The sequence below is a fragment of the Pholcus phalangioides genome, unplaced genomic scaffold (genome assembly GCF_987345545.1).
Source record: "Pholcus phalangioides strain wild (caught in Gottingen) unplaced genomic scaffold, Ppha-v1.0 ptg000039l_1, whole genome shotgun sequence".
NCBI lineage: Eukaryota > Metazoa > Arthropoda > Arachnida > Araneae > Pholcidae > Pholcus > Pholcus phalangioides.
The window spans coordinates 30,788,422-30,804,386 of NW_028301625.1; the positions used below are offsets into that span (position 1 = coordinate 30,788,422).

General features: G+C 34.0%; 1 protein-coding gene across 2 annotated transcripts in view; it reads left to right on the top strand.

Annotated features, from left to right (window-relative positions):
* Window positions 1-15,965, top strand: part of LOC149065832 (N-acetylneuraminate (7)9-O-acetyltransferase) — a 74,995-nt gene that overhangs the window by 26,662 nt on the left and 32,368 nt on the right. For both annotated transcript variants that reach the window (XM_089254050.1, XM_089254051.1), the window contains 3 exons: window positions 1,519-1,643; window positions 3,894-3,976; window positions 8,316-8,403. In XM_089254050.1, the coding sequence (XP_089110176.1) occupies window positions 1,519-1,643; window positions 3,894-3,976; window positions 8,316-8,403 (296 nt within the window). The remainder of the gene's footprint in view (window positions 1-1,518; window positions 1,644-3,893; window positions 3,977-8,315; window positions 8,404-15,965) is intronic.

Here is a 15,965-nt window from a genome sequence, read left to right on the forward strand (position 1 = left end):
ATATATCAGTAAATCGCGAAATAAAAAAGAATAAAAGTTTTCCAGGAATTCAGAAAAAAGAAACATTTTGCTAATGACACATATCAAACTTCAAATCATCCAATACATTAGGGGGGGAATTGAATTAAACAGGTAATTTCAACATTAAATTGAATATAAAAGTCAAGGGAAATTCCAAAAATTTGAATCAACCAAGTTCGAGTTATCCAAGTTCACCTGTACTAAGGTAAATCTTTTTTTTTTTAAACTTTGATTATGCATTGTTATCAAATTGCAGTTTATGAACTCATTAAATCAGCCAAAAAAAGTTATATATTTCTCAAATACTTGTATTATTGATGTCCTGGGAAGGATGGATTTCTTTCTATACGTCTCCCTCCCCGCCAAAGAACAACTAATAGATGTCTCACTCTTATAAAGATCTTTTCTCGAGTTCCTCCTGCATTTTAACTGTATTTCGTTCTTTCTTTCTCATTTAATCTAGATCAGTGGTTCTCAACCATTGCTCCGTGAAGCCCTTAGGGCTCTATATGCACTTCCCAGGGGCTATGCAGCCACTCACAAAAAATAAAATAAATTAGTAAATTTGATTTCATTTCTTATCTTTTTAAAGGCCTACAGGGCTCCACCATAAAAATTATGTACAGGGTGATTATAAAAAAACTATCCCGACATATGGGCCCCTAGCTATCATACCATTCATAGAAACTGAATGAAATTTTGGCATAAGGTATTTTGATGTATGCGCTCAAGAATGATATGGAAAACAACAGTGTCACTCTAACAGTTACGGTTACAGTGAGAAAATTTCGAAAATATCAAATGGCAACACCAAGTTTTTTGTATTGGAATGTGATCTCCATTGTGAAAAACCCCAAATAGCGTTCGAACGGCAACTGTAGCATGAAAATCACCGGCGGTAGATAGGCTAAAAGTGAGGACAACCAATAAGGACAGAGAAGCAGCATAAAATAAAGCATTTTATTGTGTTTCACAAATTTTCCACATGACCTTGTGGAGGACTAATCAGACTGGGATCTCAGCCGAAGAAACGATGTGATGAATGAAACAAACATTAATGCTCTGGTGCACGGCAAAGTCCTTTTTACTTTTTCCTTGCCTAGCTCCGGGTATTTTCGTGCTGCAGGTGCCATTTCAACGCTATTTAGTGTTTTTCAGTATGGAGATCGCATTCCAATACAAAAAACTTGGTGTTGCCATTTGATATTTTCGAAATTTTCTCACTGTAACCGTAACTGTTAGAGTGACACTGTTGTTTTCCATATCATTCTTGAGCGCATACCTCAAAATACCTTATGCCAAAATTTCATTCAGTTTCTGTGAATGGTATGATAGTTAGGGGCCCATATGTCGGGATAGTTTTTTTTATAATCACCCCGTACTATAAAGGACTCCATGAGTCAGTAAAGGTTGAGTACCACTGATCTAGATGAGTATCCTGTGTAAACATTATTTAGAGTAGCATTTTTAAGTAATGCAGACTTACTTTTTTTTTAGGCTGTTCAAATCCTTTTTAATATGTATTGCAATGATCATATGAATTATAATGATGGAACTTGTTGTAGTAGTCCAGAACCCATCACATCCCTTCAAATTATCACATTCTCCATACTAGGTGTAAGGTAATTATTTTTTCTTCAATAAATATTGTAACATAAAAGAAACTTTCCTGGATTTAATTCAAAGAAATTTTCTCAATGTTTTAAAGACAATTAAATTACAGAAATTTAATATGGTTTACAATTTTCAGCCCTACAATGGAGAGGCATCTTCAGAACATTGTGGCCTGAAACCACAAACAAAAATGATTTGTTTGTGTTGCTAGACCACAAACAGGATATTTTATTACAACAATGCACATGTAGTGTTGTCTAAAGCTACACTAAATGTATACCTTTCTTGCATGTTGCAGAAACCTACGTGTGTATAACCTCAGAAGATGCTTGCCGTAGACATGGGCAAAACATCAGGAAGAAAATGCCTGAGACTATGGCCTAACAGCTCATAACAATGCACATGTCCATCAGAATGCAACAGTTTCTTGGAAAAAAATAATGTTGTGTGCCACTTCTCTCTATTCTCCCTATTCATCTGGTTCAGTCATTTGTAGACTTTGTGATGTTTCTAGTAATGAAACAACTCAAAGGATATAAATTGAAGTTCTTGAAGGAAACTTTCTAATCTGTTTGAAAGAGAGTGGGGCCTATGACAATATTCCCACCAGTGAACACAGACAATGAAACAGTTGAAATTTTTCATGTTTGTTCTAGGGGCCGATGGTTCTCCCTTTCTTTCTTTCAAACCCAGCACAACTCAGGTCTATCGCTATAGGCAATTCACTATCTAGTGACTTGTGCCAGAAGTGTAAGTGTGTGTACCTAACAGTCTGAGTGTGTATCTAGTGGTGTGTCTGATTTTTCAGTGCTGCCATCTATATTTCAGACATGAAGTGAGTGAAGTGTAATGATTGAATATTTGTACTATTTGTAGACCTGTTGCTCTCTGTGATGAGACTTTTTAATGGGGAGATTGGCTTGCATTTGTGCCTCAAGGTTGGGAACCACAGAATACCAACTTCAGTCAATCACCTCTGTGGCACTAGTGGGGTTCAAACCTGGGACCTCACGATACGAGTCTGTCACTATGACCACTTTACCACCACAGTAGCAGATGGTCCTCTCTGAAGGACAGTTCACACTGCACATGCTCAGTCTCTTGATGTAATGTGGATATGATGACAAGTTACAAGACAATCAGTGAGTTGGTATCTTTTGAGAATCTGCTTGGTGGTGGTACATCAAAGAGGCTTGAACCATTTCCCAAGTCATGTATAGCCTACTACTGTGAAGCTGCATTTACAACTAGTTTGCATGCCAGTCAAGAAGAGAAAATGCTGAAGCTTCTGACACCTAACCCCAGTAGCACACTATATCATTAGTATATTGGACTGGTACGTGGTACCGATACAACATCGACAACATCATACTGATACCGGTCTGATATACTAACTATATAGGGTGCTACTTACGAAAGAGCAGCGTTCTAAGTATGCTAGTGGGGACCCACCTCAATGTTATTCTGTTCAGGTTATTCTGAGCCTGGTGACAGTGTGTGTATAACTTGCCTGATGCACTGGTCCTAACACCATTTAAAAGTCTGGTCAAAACAACAATCCAGAGGTTCTCTCATTTCAAATAATCTGACCCACTCAAACTCTCAAATTTCTAAATTTTCTTCTATTGTATAAATGCATGCCTACTGATGAAACATCTATCCAAAACAGGTATATACAGGTGGATAACCTCTGTGAAAAACTTTGTATAGGACAACAAAAGAAGCACTTTTACACCCTCTGGCAGCAGGTTCATTCACCCAATCATGTCTAATTTATCGTTTTATTGGCATATTTGCTTTAGACATGATTGCATGCCAAGTTTTCCAGCAAAGGAACAACTTTTTGATGCATGACTATTTTTTTTTACAATGCTTGTATGTGTTACAGTTCAAGTCCACAGTATAGCTTATCTTTACAAAATAACCAGCCACTTCATACATTGCCCAGACGTTTGACACGGGTCATTCTACAAAGTGGGTGGATGATCAGTAATGGCCAGCTGCTGGCCACTTCTGAGAAACGCTATCAGCATGGGCTGTAACGCACACACACACATGTACTGTGCATGCTTTATCTTACATTCAATTCGATAATGGTATTTCAATGATATAGAAAGAAGAGTGACAATCTAATAGAAACTTGAAATGATTTTAAAAAAGTTAACATCAATTAATATTTGCTTGAAATGATTCATGATTGAATTGCATCTTCTGAGTAATATTTCCTTTTTAATTATTATTTGCTTTGTGTTATTCAGTGGCATTCTCGCACTTGCCATATTTGTTCATAAAAAATGGCTTCAACATGAGCTTGCGAAGAAAGATGGAAATGCAGCCAACTGTGAGTTTGAAATAATTTATATATATATATATACCAATTTATTAATTTTTGTCATAACTTTATCTCTTAATTAACTGAATAATTAGAAACACAACACAATTTATTATTCTTTTAGCAAGAATATTTTTGTTCTCTGTATCCTTGCCTGGCATTTATGGGCACATCAGTGAAATGCTGTTCATTCATTCATTTTATAGAAAAGAAAAACAGGTCACTGCATACTTACCATATAATACCAAGCCATACACAATAAATTATTTATCGTTGTTTTGGAAGCAAATATGCTATTTTTACTGTTTTTGATCCAACTGGCTCAGAGTTTTCCAAGCATTTTTGTTCTATCGTCATGTTGTTGAGATTTTTTTTTTCATTGTTCTCTTTCTCAACTTGAGCCAACACATACGATCCTATACTATATCCATAGTTTCTATTATCCGTTCCCCCAGGACTATGGTGGCTAAATGTCCCCCAGTTATTTGCTATTAAATTCACTATCCCAAAATAGGCTTTTGGGATGTCTGTTTCTCCTGGTTTTTCTCGGCATAATCAAAGATAAAAGAAATAGTTATTTTCAATACTTTTTAGGCAGAACTATTTAATTCCTAAATTTCAACCTATATGCATGCTTTATAATTGAGTTCAGTTTTTTGTAGATAGTACTTGTGCTGCTCAAGTGGGTTTGCAAAATAAAAATTAACTATAATTTCCAAATGTTCTATCAACTTCTAATGAATGTACAGCTCACTAGATGGCAATATAAGTTCCAATGTACAAATATAATTTTATATGAATTGTAAATAAATTTGATATGAATTGTAAATAAATTTGATATGAATTGTAAATAAATTTGATATGAATTGTAAATAAATTTTATATGAATTGTAAATAAATTTTATATGAATTGTAAATAAATTTTATATGAATTGTAAAATAATTTTTACATTATTTCCTATTTAACTTCTAATACCTACATCAGATATTTTGATCAGAATTTATTGTTTCACAGTTGTATTTGCTCTGTTAATGTTTTTGTTTTGGAAGACTGCTGAACCCAAACCCATTTTTACCTTCCTTTGTATGTGAGAGTTTAGTTATTCTGAGTAGCATATGCAAGATTTTCTCAAGATGAGGGGGGGGGGGGGTTTACAGTATTTTTCTTCCTGGGAGGGTGTTTACATTTTTATTACTACTAAACCAGACATGCACCTTGGTCATATTCCTTCGCAGAACTTCTAATGAATTGGTAAATGTTGGAATGTGTGTGTACATATAGTGAGCCTTCTGTGAAGTTTGTTTCTGTGTAACGCTTGTTATGTGTAGCGCTGCCATCTACAATCAATTTTTTTAACTATGAGTGTTTTCTTAACTTATAGTGATTAAAGTGTAATGCATGAATAATTATACTGTTGTATGGCTGTTGCTCTCTGCGGTGAGACTTTTTAACGGGGAGATTGGCTTGCATTCGCGCTTCAAAGTTGGGAACTGCAGAAAACCAACTTCAGTCAACCATCACTGCAGCAACGGTGGGGTTTGAACCCGGATCCTTGCGATGCGAGTCCGTCACTGACCACTCGACCACCACGGTCTTACTGCGGTCATCCTCTTGCACATGCTAATGGTTTTAGTTCCTGCTGGTTTCAGTGAAGGAGTTGGAGTAAACACACACAGGTTTCTCTCCAGTAATGGGAATTTCTCTTGTACCAGAGAAAAGTCAGATTTTCATTGTCATTAAAAAAATGGTTTTGAAGTCAAACACGTGTCATTGCAGAAGTGACAGCAGTAAAAATGAACTCTAGAACAAGGTTTTAAAAGTAAATAATGATATGATGATGAATAAAATGATAACTACTCTTATGAATAATAATTTTTTTTAACCCTGTTCTCTGGATGTGTTTCATTATTTTTTCCCATGTTTTCCTGTTTGAAATTATGTTCGTAAGACATTGTGCCCTTTCTCACTTGTATAAGTAGTTCATTAATTTTTCATTCAAAGTTGCAGGTAAAGAGGAGACATTCTTTACCACAATCTTTCTTATAGATTTCAACTAATTAAATATGTAGATGCATAGACATTGGGACATAGTACTCAGAGTACTTGAGCTCCCCCCCCCCCTTTATTAATTTCTGAGAAAACAAACAATGTCCCCGCCTACCATCATGGCGTACATCTTACAATCCTGTATATGGGTCATTCTCAGAAAAAGTGTATGAGCCATTTCCGAGGCTTTATAATTTTTATACAAAATTTCAGAGCAATCTGGTAATAATTTTAATTTTTTTCTAGTTCTTCATTTAATTCTTTGTCATATGGCATTTCTTAATTTGTATCATATGGTATCTAATTTTCTTTTTAAATCATTGTTTGTAGCAAAACCTCGAAATCTGGCTGTCCCAGCTTAAAGAAAGTGTTAAACAGAGACTTGGATTAAATCTCTCTGGAATTTTGTTTCAAAAAGCTTAGAATCACGTTTTATATATGTGCTATAGATGAATGAAACTCAAAAAAGTTTGAAAAAAAAATGTTTTTCTTATGAAAAACTATTTTTTTTGTTCGTGTCCCGCAATTTTTCTCATTTTAAAATGTCCACTCTGTTACGGTCATTTGAGAAATATATTTTTATACTAGATTAAATCTGTTAACACCTATGAGCGCACGCTTTCTCTCTCTCTCTCTCTCTCTCTCTCATTGAAAGGGTTGCTTTTAATGCTTGATCAACAATTTTGGATTTGACGTTTGTACAACGACTTAATATTCATGTTATCTTTAGTACCATTTTTCTCTGTCGGATGTCCACTCTGTTATATTACCTACTCTATTATCATAAATAATTACGATTTTTTCCCATCTATATCAACATCAAGTGATTTTTTTAAAGTTTTTTATCAATCATTTAAATTTTTAATAAAAATAATTTAGGCTGATTTGTCCACTTTGTTACGTCTTCCAAAAACTCAAGCAATGCAACAGAATAGAAACTGTGGTTTAAAGTAAAGTTTTCTTAGTTAAGGGATGTTTTGAAGTTATAAGTTAAATTTAACTTTAACCCATTCAAATCCTTTACAACCTTCTTCATCATGTTATTTTTTCAGCTAAATATGAAAATTAAGTTGTGATTTTGAATAGCTAAATATATGTAAAAAATAAACTTTTAAAAAAAAATTGACTCTTTTTTTTTTTCAACTGCTTTGATGGTTTTTCATGATTTTTTCGAAAAAAAAACTTTTTAGAAAAGTTTATTTTTTACATATATTTAGCTATTCAAAATCACAACTGTTTTTTTAGCATATGTGTGAGAAATGAGCTGATTTCGTTATTTTAAGAAATAGAAACAACAGAAATAATAATTTTTTACAGCAATATTTGTTTTCGTAACAGAGTAGACAAAATCCATGACTTTCAGTCAAAAAACCCAAAAAATAAAATATTACAAAATAAATGTGAAAAATATTTATGAAATATTAAACTTAAGTCATTTTGGCTATAATTTCAGATCAATTTTATTAATTTTTTTTATTTTGGAAATTCAAGTTTGAATTTTTAATTTCAAACATGCGGAATGTACACTTTTTTTTGGGAATGGCCCATATGCAGGACGTCTGACAATCATAGCCCAATCTTTATGTTTTACCCATTTTGGCACCTCTGTATAGAAGTAACGTGATAATATTTTTGTGTTACATTGTAAGTTGGCAATTTTACATTGCAATGCCCACCAAATGAAGGTTTTGAAAATGTCCTGGTTTTGTCCCAGATTTTATTCATGAATTCCGTATTTTATCCTAGTTTTTAATAACAAATTCCAGGATTTGTCCCAGTTTCGCTGGCTCCTCATCTGGTCACCATACCCAGGAACATTCCATCACCCAGCAAGGAGGTGATATGCCCACGTAGGGAAACACTGAACTAGCTGATTTTACTATCAACAGTTTCAAGAACAGAGGTTCTAAACATGAAAGATTGAAATTTGAGCTCCATTATATGCACAAATTTGACAGCATTAATTTAAGCTGCTATGTGAAGTATGTGTATAATAGAATAAACCTATAGTTATTAACTTCAGTGGGGAAAAAAATGAAGTTATAATATATTCATATATAATCTTGTGATGACAAGTACCTGAACATGAGCTCAATTGAATATATGAGACAAAAATTATGGTGGTTAGTTTTTTTTTAATTAATCTTAAGTAATATCAGTGTTTATCAAATACACAAAATTGTCAGACTTCAACATATAAAAACCTAATATATATATCATCTAATGATTCCACTATGTAGTATGTTTATAGTGTATTTGTATTTTTATTTATTGAATATTGTTCTATCTTTTGGTTTTCAGCTACTCAGAGTGAAGGTTCTTTTTATGAACTTTGCAGTGCTTTAGGTCATTTAGGATTAGTGATGGCATACTTTTTTTTATGTGACAGGTAAAAACTCTATTTATATTCCTCTATTTTCTTACCAATTACTGTACATCTATTAAAAGTGAAAACTAATAACAGTTCCAATAAAAATAAGATGATTAATTTTCTTGATTGGATCACTATTTCTTTTTGTTCTAAGAAATGAAAAGCTCATATAAAAGTTTAGAACAATTTTTTTACTGGAAGGGTAGTAAGTTTTTAGTAATTAAACCACACTATGCATTAGCATATAGTGATGTTTAAATTTTTAAATGCTGTGCAAAAAAAGCATTATTTAAACTCCTGTTGCTGTACACATATAATTTTTTAATTCTGCGCATATATATATATATATATATATTTAAAAAATGATAGGAACAAGAAATATTGCATAAGACTTACATATTTATGTATTTTAATACTGTGAAAAAAAATTACTATTTATTTATACAATATTATTGGCCCTAGGCCTATACAAGAGAATGTGTTTGAATGAGACATAGATAATGTTTGATATTGTGCAAAAAACTAGAGATATTGGGGGAAGTTGACAGTAGAACTGTGGAGTTTGTTCCATTCACCAATGGTATGAGGAAAGAAACTGTATTTAAAGCAGTCTGTGGAAGCAAAAATAGGTTAAATTTTAAGGGGATGGTTGAGTGTTCTGGAGATGTGGGATGGTTTGGCTAGAATACTAGAAGTATCAAAGTTAAGATGATCATGAAAAATCTTATAAAACAGGGTTAGTCGAAAATAAGACGAAGAGCAGAGGGGAGAAATTAAATTCATTTTTAAATTCTGCCATGGAAACAAAAAGTGGCCAGCAGTTGCGGATGAAATGAAAGGATTTATTTTGGATTGATTCGAGTTTGTCTATATTACTGAAGGTGTAGGGTCCCAAATTTCAGCAACGTAAGAGAGTACGGGTGAGATGTAAGTTTGGTAGCAGAGCAGTCTGATATCCCGAGTGGAATGTTTGAGGTTACAGCTCAGGAAGAAAAACTTGTAGAGACATTTCTGGAAGATGTAATCAACATGTTTGTTCCAGTGTACTGTAGGTCAGCTGAGATCATGACACCGAGGTATTTGATTTCAGAAACGTGGGATACGGTTAAATTATTGATTGAGTAAAATTATTCAAGAGGAAGTAATTCACAAGGAACTCTCATGAAAACTATTTTTGAAATATTGATGGGCATCTGCCATAGTGAATACCAGTCAGAGATAGAAGCTAGATTATGTTGGAGAAGTTCTTAATTGAACTGCTGGTGAATGATTTGGTAAATCATGCAGTCATCTGCAAAGAAGCTAATGATTCAGTTGAGAGATTTTGGGAGATCATTAATGTAAATCAAGAGTAATAACGGGGACAAACTGTTTACAATATTTTAGGAAAGCCTCCACCCATTTAAGCAATTTTACATTGAGGCAAAGGTTAGAGAGGTTTAGTTTAATATTAGTGGTTAGTTTAAGGAGAAGTTTGTCTTGGGGAACTTTAGCATAAACTTTAGAGAAATCAAGGAAAATAACATCAGTTTGAAGTTTTCATTGATGGCTCCCAAAAGGTCGTGGATGAAGAGGGGCCAATTGAGAGGTAGTAGAGAGGGCTTTTCTAAAGCCGTGTTGATTGGGGGGGGGGATGTTGATGGAGTCTAAGTGGGTACAGATTTCTTTTGCTACAATGTGTTTGAAAATTTTGCAAAAGGAAGAGATGATTGCTATTGGCCAAAAGTTAAGGGGATTGGAAAGTGGACCTGATTTGTGGATTGGAATAATTTTATTGGTTTTCCTATCATTGGGGAGGATAGCAGTATTTAGGGAAACATTGTACAAAATTAAAAGATAGTTGGAGACTTCATCAGCATAGAATTTAAGAATAGAATAGAATAGGATCCTCTTTGGAGAAAAATATTGAGGGTGAGTTGTGAATAAATAATGAATATTGAGGAGGGGTGTCTATTGAGAAAACTGAGCTAAACGCTAAATTGAATCCATCAGCCATCTGTGAAGGAGAGGATATATCTTTATTTGAAATTTTGAGGGAAGTGGGGCCAATGGATTTAGGTCTGAGGTAGCTCCAAAACTTTGTGAGATTTGTTTTTAAATAATGGGATAGTGAATGAGAAAGGTATTTATTCTTTTGGGCTGAAATGAGGTCTCCGAGGTCTTGGGTGGAGGCTGAAATTATAGATCTAAGTGAATTAGATTTATTGGTTTTATATTTGAAAACATTACAGCAGATTTTTTTTCTCTTTAGATGAATAGTATTTCTGGTGATCCACGAATTAAGAAAATACTTAGAGGATACTTTTTTAATTAGAACTGTAGCTACGCATTTGTCGATAATACATTTGAAAATGGTCCAAAGGGTGGGAATGTCAATGTTGTTAGACGAGGATATGGAAAACAGTTTGTTCTTTATAGCATCTTCCCCACAGTGACGAAGGCCCCTGGAGGTTTGTCTCTTTGCAGTTTTTGTATAGCTTATAAGTTCCGCTAAGAAGCCAAATTCACAGAGACCTTCCTGTTATTGTAAGGGGCCATGGTAATAATGAAGTACCACTGTTCTTTGATTGCTTTTTTGCAAAAAGGTTAATAAAAAAATTAGGTTTTTTTTTTTAATTATTGTTTTTTGGTACATATGTCATATATATCAGTGGTTCCACACTGCGCTCCCCCAAAAGATTTATTAAAACTCCAAGAGATTTGAGGAAATATAAATTATTATGAATTTTGAGCTGCCACGTATCAAAACATTGAAGCCATAAATAAATACTGCAGTAAGCACCTATACATAAACAGTAGTGGTTAGCCAAAAAAAAAGGAATCGGTCTAATTTAAATTGACCATAGTGCGACAAAAATTATCAATGATCTACTTTAAATTGAATGTTTACAAAGTGATTTCATAGCGGGAAATTGTCTCAAGACATTTGAATAGAGCACAATGTTACAAGAATGAGAAATTAGATGTGTAGAACACTTGCTGGTGTTTTTTCGCTGCATGCTGACTAATGCAAAGAATATGGTAAAGCTATAGCGCTCTCTATTTATTTAGGACAGCCATGTCAAATGAATAATTTTCAGAATGGAAAAATAAGTTCAGTTACCTGTATATTCTTAAATTTAGAAATTAAGTAAAATTGTGAAAAATCAACCACAGGGGAAGTGGGAGTAAGCCACCACATGAGAAAATAAAATATAATGGGGTCATCAACATCATCCAGTCGACTTGCACCTGCTATGACTTGCCCTGTTTCCAGTGAGGGTGCTACTTAACTATATGGTATTCCATAGAAGTGACAATGCTTTATCTCCAAGCATAACAGGTCAAGGTCAAGCACGCTCAAAAACGGCTTTTTTCCATTTCTTTGCAAAAAAAAGCAGGAGGCTGAGTTGATGTCGGTCATTGTAATGAAATGAATGATATTTACCTGTAGTTATATTGGATAAAAAATAACATGGTAGAAATAAGAAAAAATTCAGAACCTGCCATAATGGTCATTATAATGGAAGGGTCGTTATATAATGAGCACATCAACTGTATAGTGCATGCACTAACATGAAACAATGGTGTCATGAGCTAAATTTTCATTCCAATAAAAATGAATTCATTTAGTCACTTTCTTTTTGTTTTTCAAACCGAGCACATGGACAATTCACTACAGAGTGCTTGTACTGGAAGTGTGAGTGTATACCTGACAGTCTGAGTGCATATCTAGTGTTGTGTCTGATTTTTCTTAATGAGTAACTGTCACTTGAGCTAGATTAATTTATTTATCCAGATATACCTCTCTTTGAGAAAAATTTTGATTCACTTCATATAAAATACATGATTTTTGGCTAAGAGAAAATGCATTAAAAAAAACAAAAAAGGAGCCTTGACTTGAATGGTTTCAGTGTATACATTAAGATAAGACTCTTTATACCAAACTGAACAGTTTGGGCACTCTAGAAACTACATGTGTGTGAGAGAGAAATGAGCTGACAATATCACCTAGCACGCCACCTCACATTCTTTTTTTTTTCACTATGACTCACGAACCTTACTGCATTGCTTACACAGTGAAAAATAAAAAGATGTCCAGTTTTTCATCTTTAAATTCTCCTTCATCTGATTTTGAAGTTGTTTATCTCATCTTTGGTCAGTTTCTATTTTTTTATAGTGGTTCTTAGTGTTTTATAAAAGCTACTTTGAAATTTCAAGCAGTTTCTAGAACAAAGTAAACGATTTTCCATAGAAACTTATGGGAAATCATGTTTCGGTTAACAAAGATTTTGGCTAACGAATATGATTCCGGAAAGAATTCTCTTTGTTAGCTGAGGTATCACTGTATTTAGCAAAATTCAAAAATGAAATATAAATTTTTTTAATAAAGGATGTTCCAAAATTTCCCATATATATTGTCCATCATCAAAAGCATTTAAGTGCCAAGTGGGTGCCAGAATTAAGAATGACTTCCGACTAACAACTGGAGCCACATCTAGCTTTTATAATTTCATGCAATCGGCTTATGGAAATTTTCCGGTGGTATTGCCTGTCAAACATCAGCTGCAGCTGTCCATAATTCAGGCAGAGTTACTGCTTCATGTACTCTTTTCTTCACAGTATTCCAAAACCTATTCAATAAAATCCAAGTTCTGTAGTGAATACCTTTCCGGACAAAAAGTTCACAGGATGCTCCTAAAATCAGGCAATAGCCAACTGGTACCTGTGAGAAGAATAATTTTACTTCTGATGCACTCCATGTCTACCAGGCTAGATGATAGATGTAAATAAGTGTAGGTGATCAGCCAACAGTTGTACATACAATGATGTATTAGGTTAATATCTTTTTCTTATGAAGATAATTCACCTTTGCATTTTCCATGAACCAAAGGGGACTAGTCTCACAATTTTTTTTTTAGAAAGAGTATGACATCACACAAAACAGAGGAAACTTTCTCTCTAAATTCCAACCATTGATTTACAGAAATCTTTGCATGTAAAGTAAACTGAGGTAAGTGGAAATTTGGAGTAAGTGGAACCACACATGATTTGTAAAATTCACTAAGCTTTTGGGAACGGTCTGTTGCTGAATTTTTCTTTTGTACTTACTCTATTTTTCAGTAAAACTGTAATTGGTATGATAGCTGCTCATATACAAGGTTACAAGGAGCTTTCATATGAAGTTAGGTTTGTGATCATGTTGCTACCTGTTGTGCTCAGGGCCGTCTTAAGAGTATCATTGGCCCCCGGGCCGATTGATTTTTCCGAAGCACTCTAGATTTCAACCAGATTTCATTTTTGTGAGGCCCCTCTTCACTTGAGGTCCCCGGGCCGTGCCTTAAGGCGGCACTGGTTGTGCCTTTTGCATTTCAACTACAGGATGGGCAAAAAGTCTGTAGAAACTTTAAAAATTCATTAAAACCGAAAAAATAACCAAAATAAAAAACAGTTTGCACGGTTAGCATCAATAGGTGACGAGAATTTTTTTAAGACGGGAAAAAATAACTCAAAAAACAGCTGATAGGAGGTGCTGACATACACAAGTCAAAGAAAAGATACGCTAATACCGAACAGAATGCCTCCAAATTGTTTATTACAGCAGTGTGTGTTCCGCATGACCACCACCACCACAGGGGATAACACATTGCAGGCAAGTCACAAATCCAGCAAAATCAGAATGCAGCAGGTCCACATACATGGTTTACAATGGTGAACTGATTGTGGATTAGGAGCACAAGTTCTTGTAACCGTCTCATCTGCATATTTCCACCGAAGTCGCTCATACCAGCGCCACCTATCGGCTATTTTTTTTCCTGTATTAAAAAAATTCCCATGACATAGAGATGTTAACCCTGCAAACCGTTTTTATTTCAGTTATTTTTCCGATTTTTATTCATTTTTAAAGTTTCTACAGACTTTTGCCCACCATGTATTTCTGAAAGTTTGAAGTGATCTAATATCAATATTTCTGTGTTAAGTTCTTCCTTTGTTATTATTTAATCCATCATATTTTGATATAATTATGGTGTTTCATCAGGAAGAGTAGAAATTAAGAATGTTAACATTCTCCCCCCCCCCCCCCCCCATTTTTCTTGTGTTGAAGCAAGTGGAACTTATGAATATATACTAACACTGTATCTAATTGCATTTTGGGTTTATCAACTGTGGTATGAAACTAAAAGGGATAAAGCTTCTGAGTCAGCACTAGCTGCTTCTATGCAAAGCAAAGGTTGGTGACTGGGTTCGTGTCAACCTCACAATCAGTAAAGATGTTTGTTGGGCAACTAATCAAATTTAAGATTCATCTGGAAGCAAAATTTGGAAGAAGAATCTACCTTTCAAGGGCCCAACATTCAATAAAAAAGTATGATATTGGGAGTAATGACAGTCTGTCATTTCCTTCACCTCTCAAGTTTGATAGTTTGGGAAAATTTACATTTCTCTTCTCATTGGTCTCATATAATGTTGGTTAATATTTACCTAATGTTAGTAAATATTTACCGGGGAAGGGAGTATTATTACACTGTGAGCATACCAAAGTTGTTAATTAACATTATATGAAAAATCTACTCCCATATTTTCAAAAAGTTTCATTGACTTCTCCTACATAGGTGCTATATATCTAGGTTGAACTTCCCTCAGTATATCTTAAATTTAACTTTGTTTATATGTGGTATCTAGTTTTTCTTTCTCACTTCAAAGAATTAAACAAAGGGGGGGGGGCAACTTATCATCACACATGCTCCTCGTAAAAATTACTCTCAGATACTTCTAACAAGGGATGGACACAGAAAAGTCATTTTTCTCCCTTTCTTCCTATTCTTAGGCTTTTCCAACTTACCCATGAGACATTTAATATATATGACTTCATTCAACTTTTTTTTTCACTTCCAATGACTAACAGACTATGGCCATCTTCCACTGCCATTATTTGACCAGAATTTACTGTTTTTTCAAGTCATTTCTAAAGAACTGGACAAATCATGGTAAAAAAATTCATTCCAATTAGTGAAAAGAATTTAATGAATTCATGAAGCCATTGACTTTAATTAGAATTTTAATTGTTTGATCAGTTCTCTAAATTGTTTTGAGAAAAATCCATCTAATTAGTGGAAAGATTTTAATGAATCCATAAAGCTATAGAATTAAGCAGTGAGAGTTTTAATTGTTTGATCAGTTCTCAAAGCAAATAAATTGTTCTGAATGATACAAAATTCTATGCAAAAATTTTTTAGAGAGAATCGACTGAAGTTCCGGTCAATGATCAGCCCAAAAATCAGTTTCACAACTGGAGTCCTGTTCATTCGCTAATATTCAAACAAAATAATCTAAAAGCTAAAAGACTATTATAATCAGAGTCTGGGTGTTGATGAAATTTTTTTTTTTTGGCATTTTTCACTTTTCTAAAAAGCGGGAGCTTTTTAAGCAGAGCATAAGCTTTCAGAGCATAAAAGGCAGGGACATCATTTCAACTTTTTCCAGGGGGGCAAAGAACATGTACTCAATGTATGTATATATATATATATATATATTTGTACCACTTTTAGTGTATTTTCAAAAGCCTGACCCCCCCCCTCCCCCAAGTGACGGGCCTGATA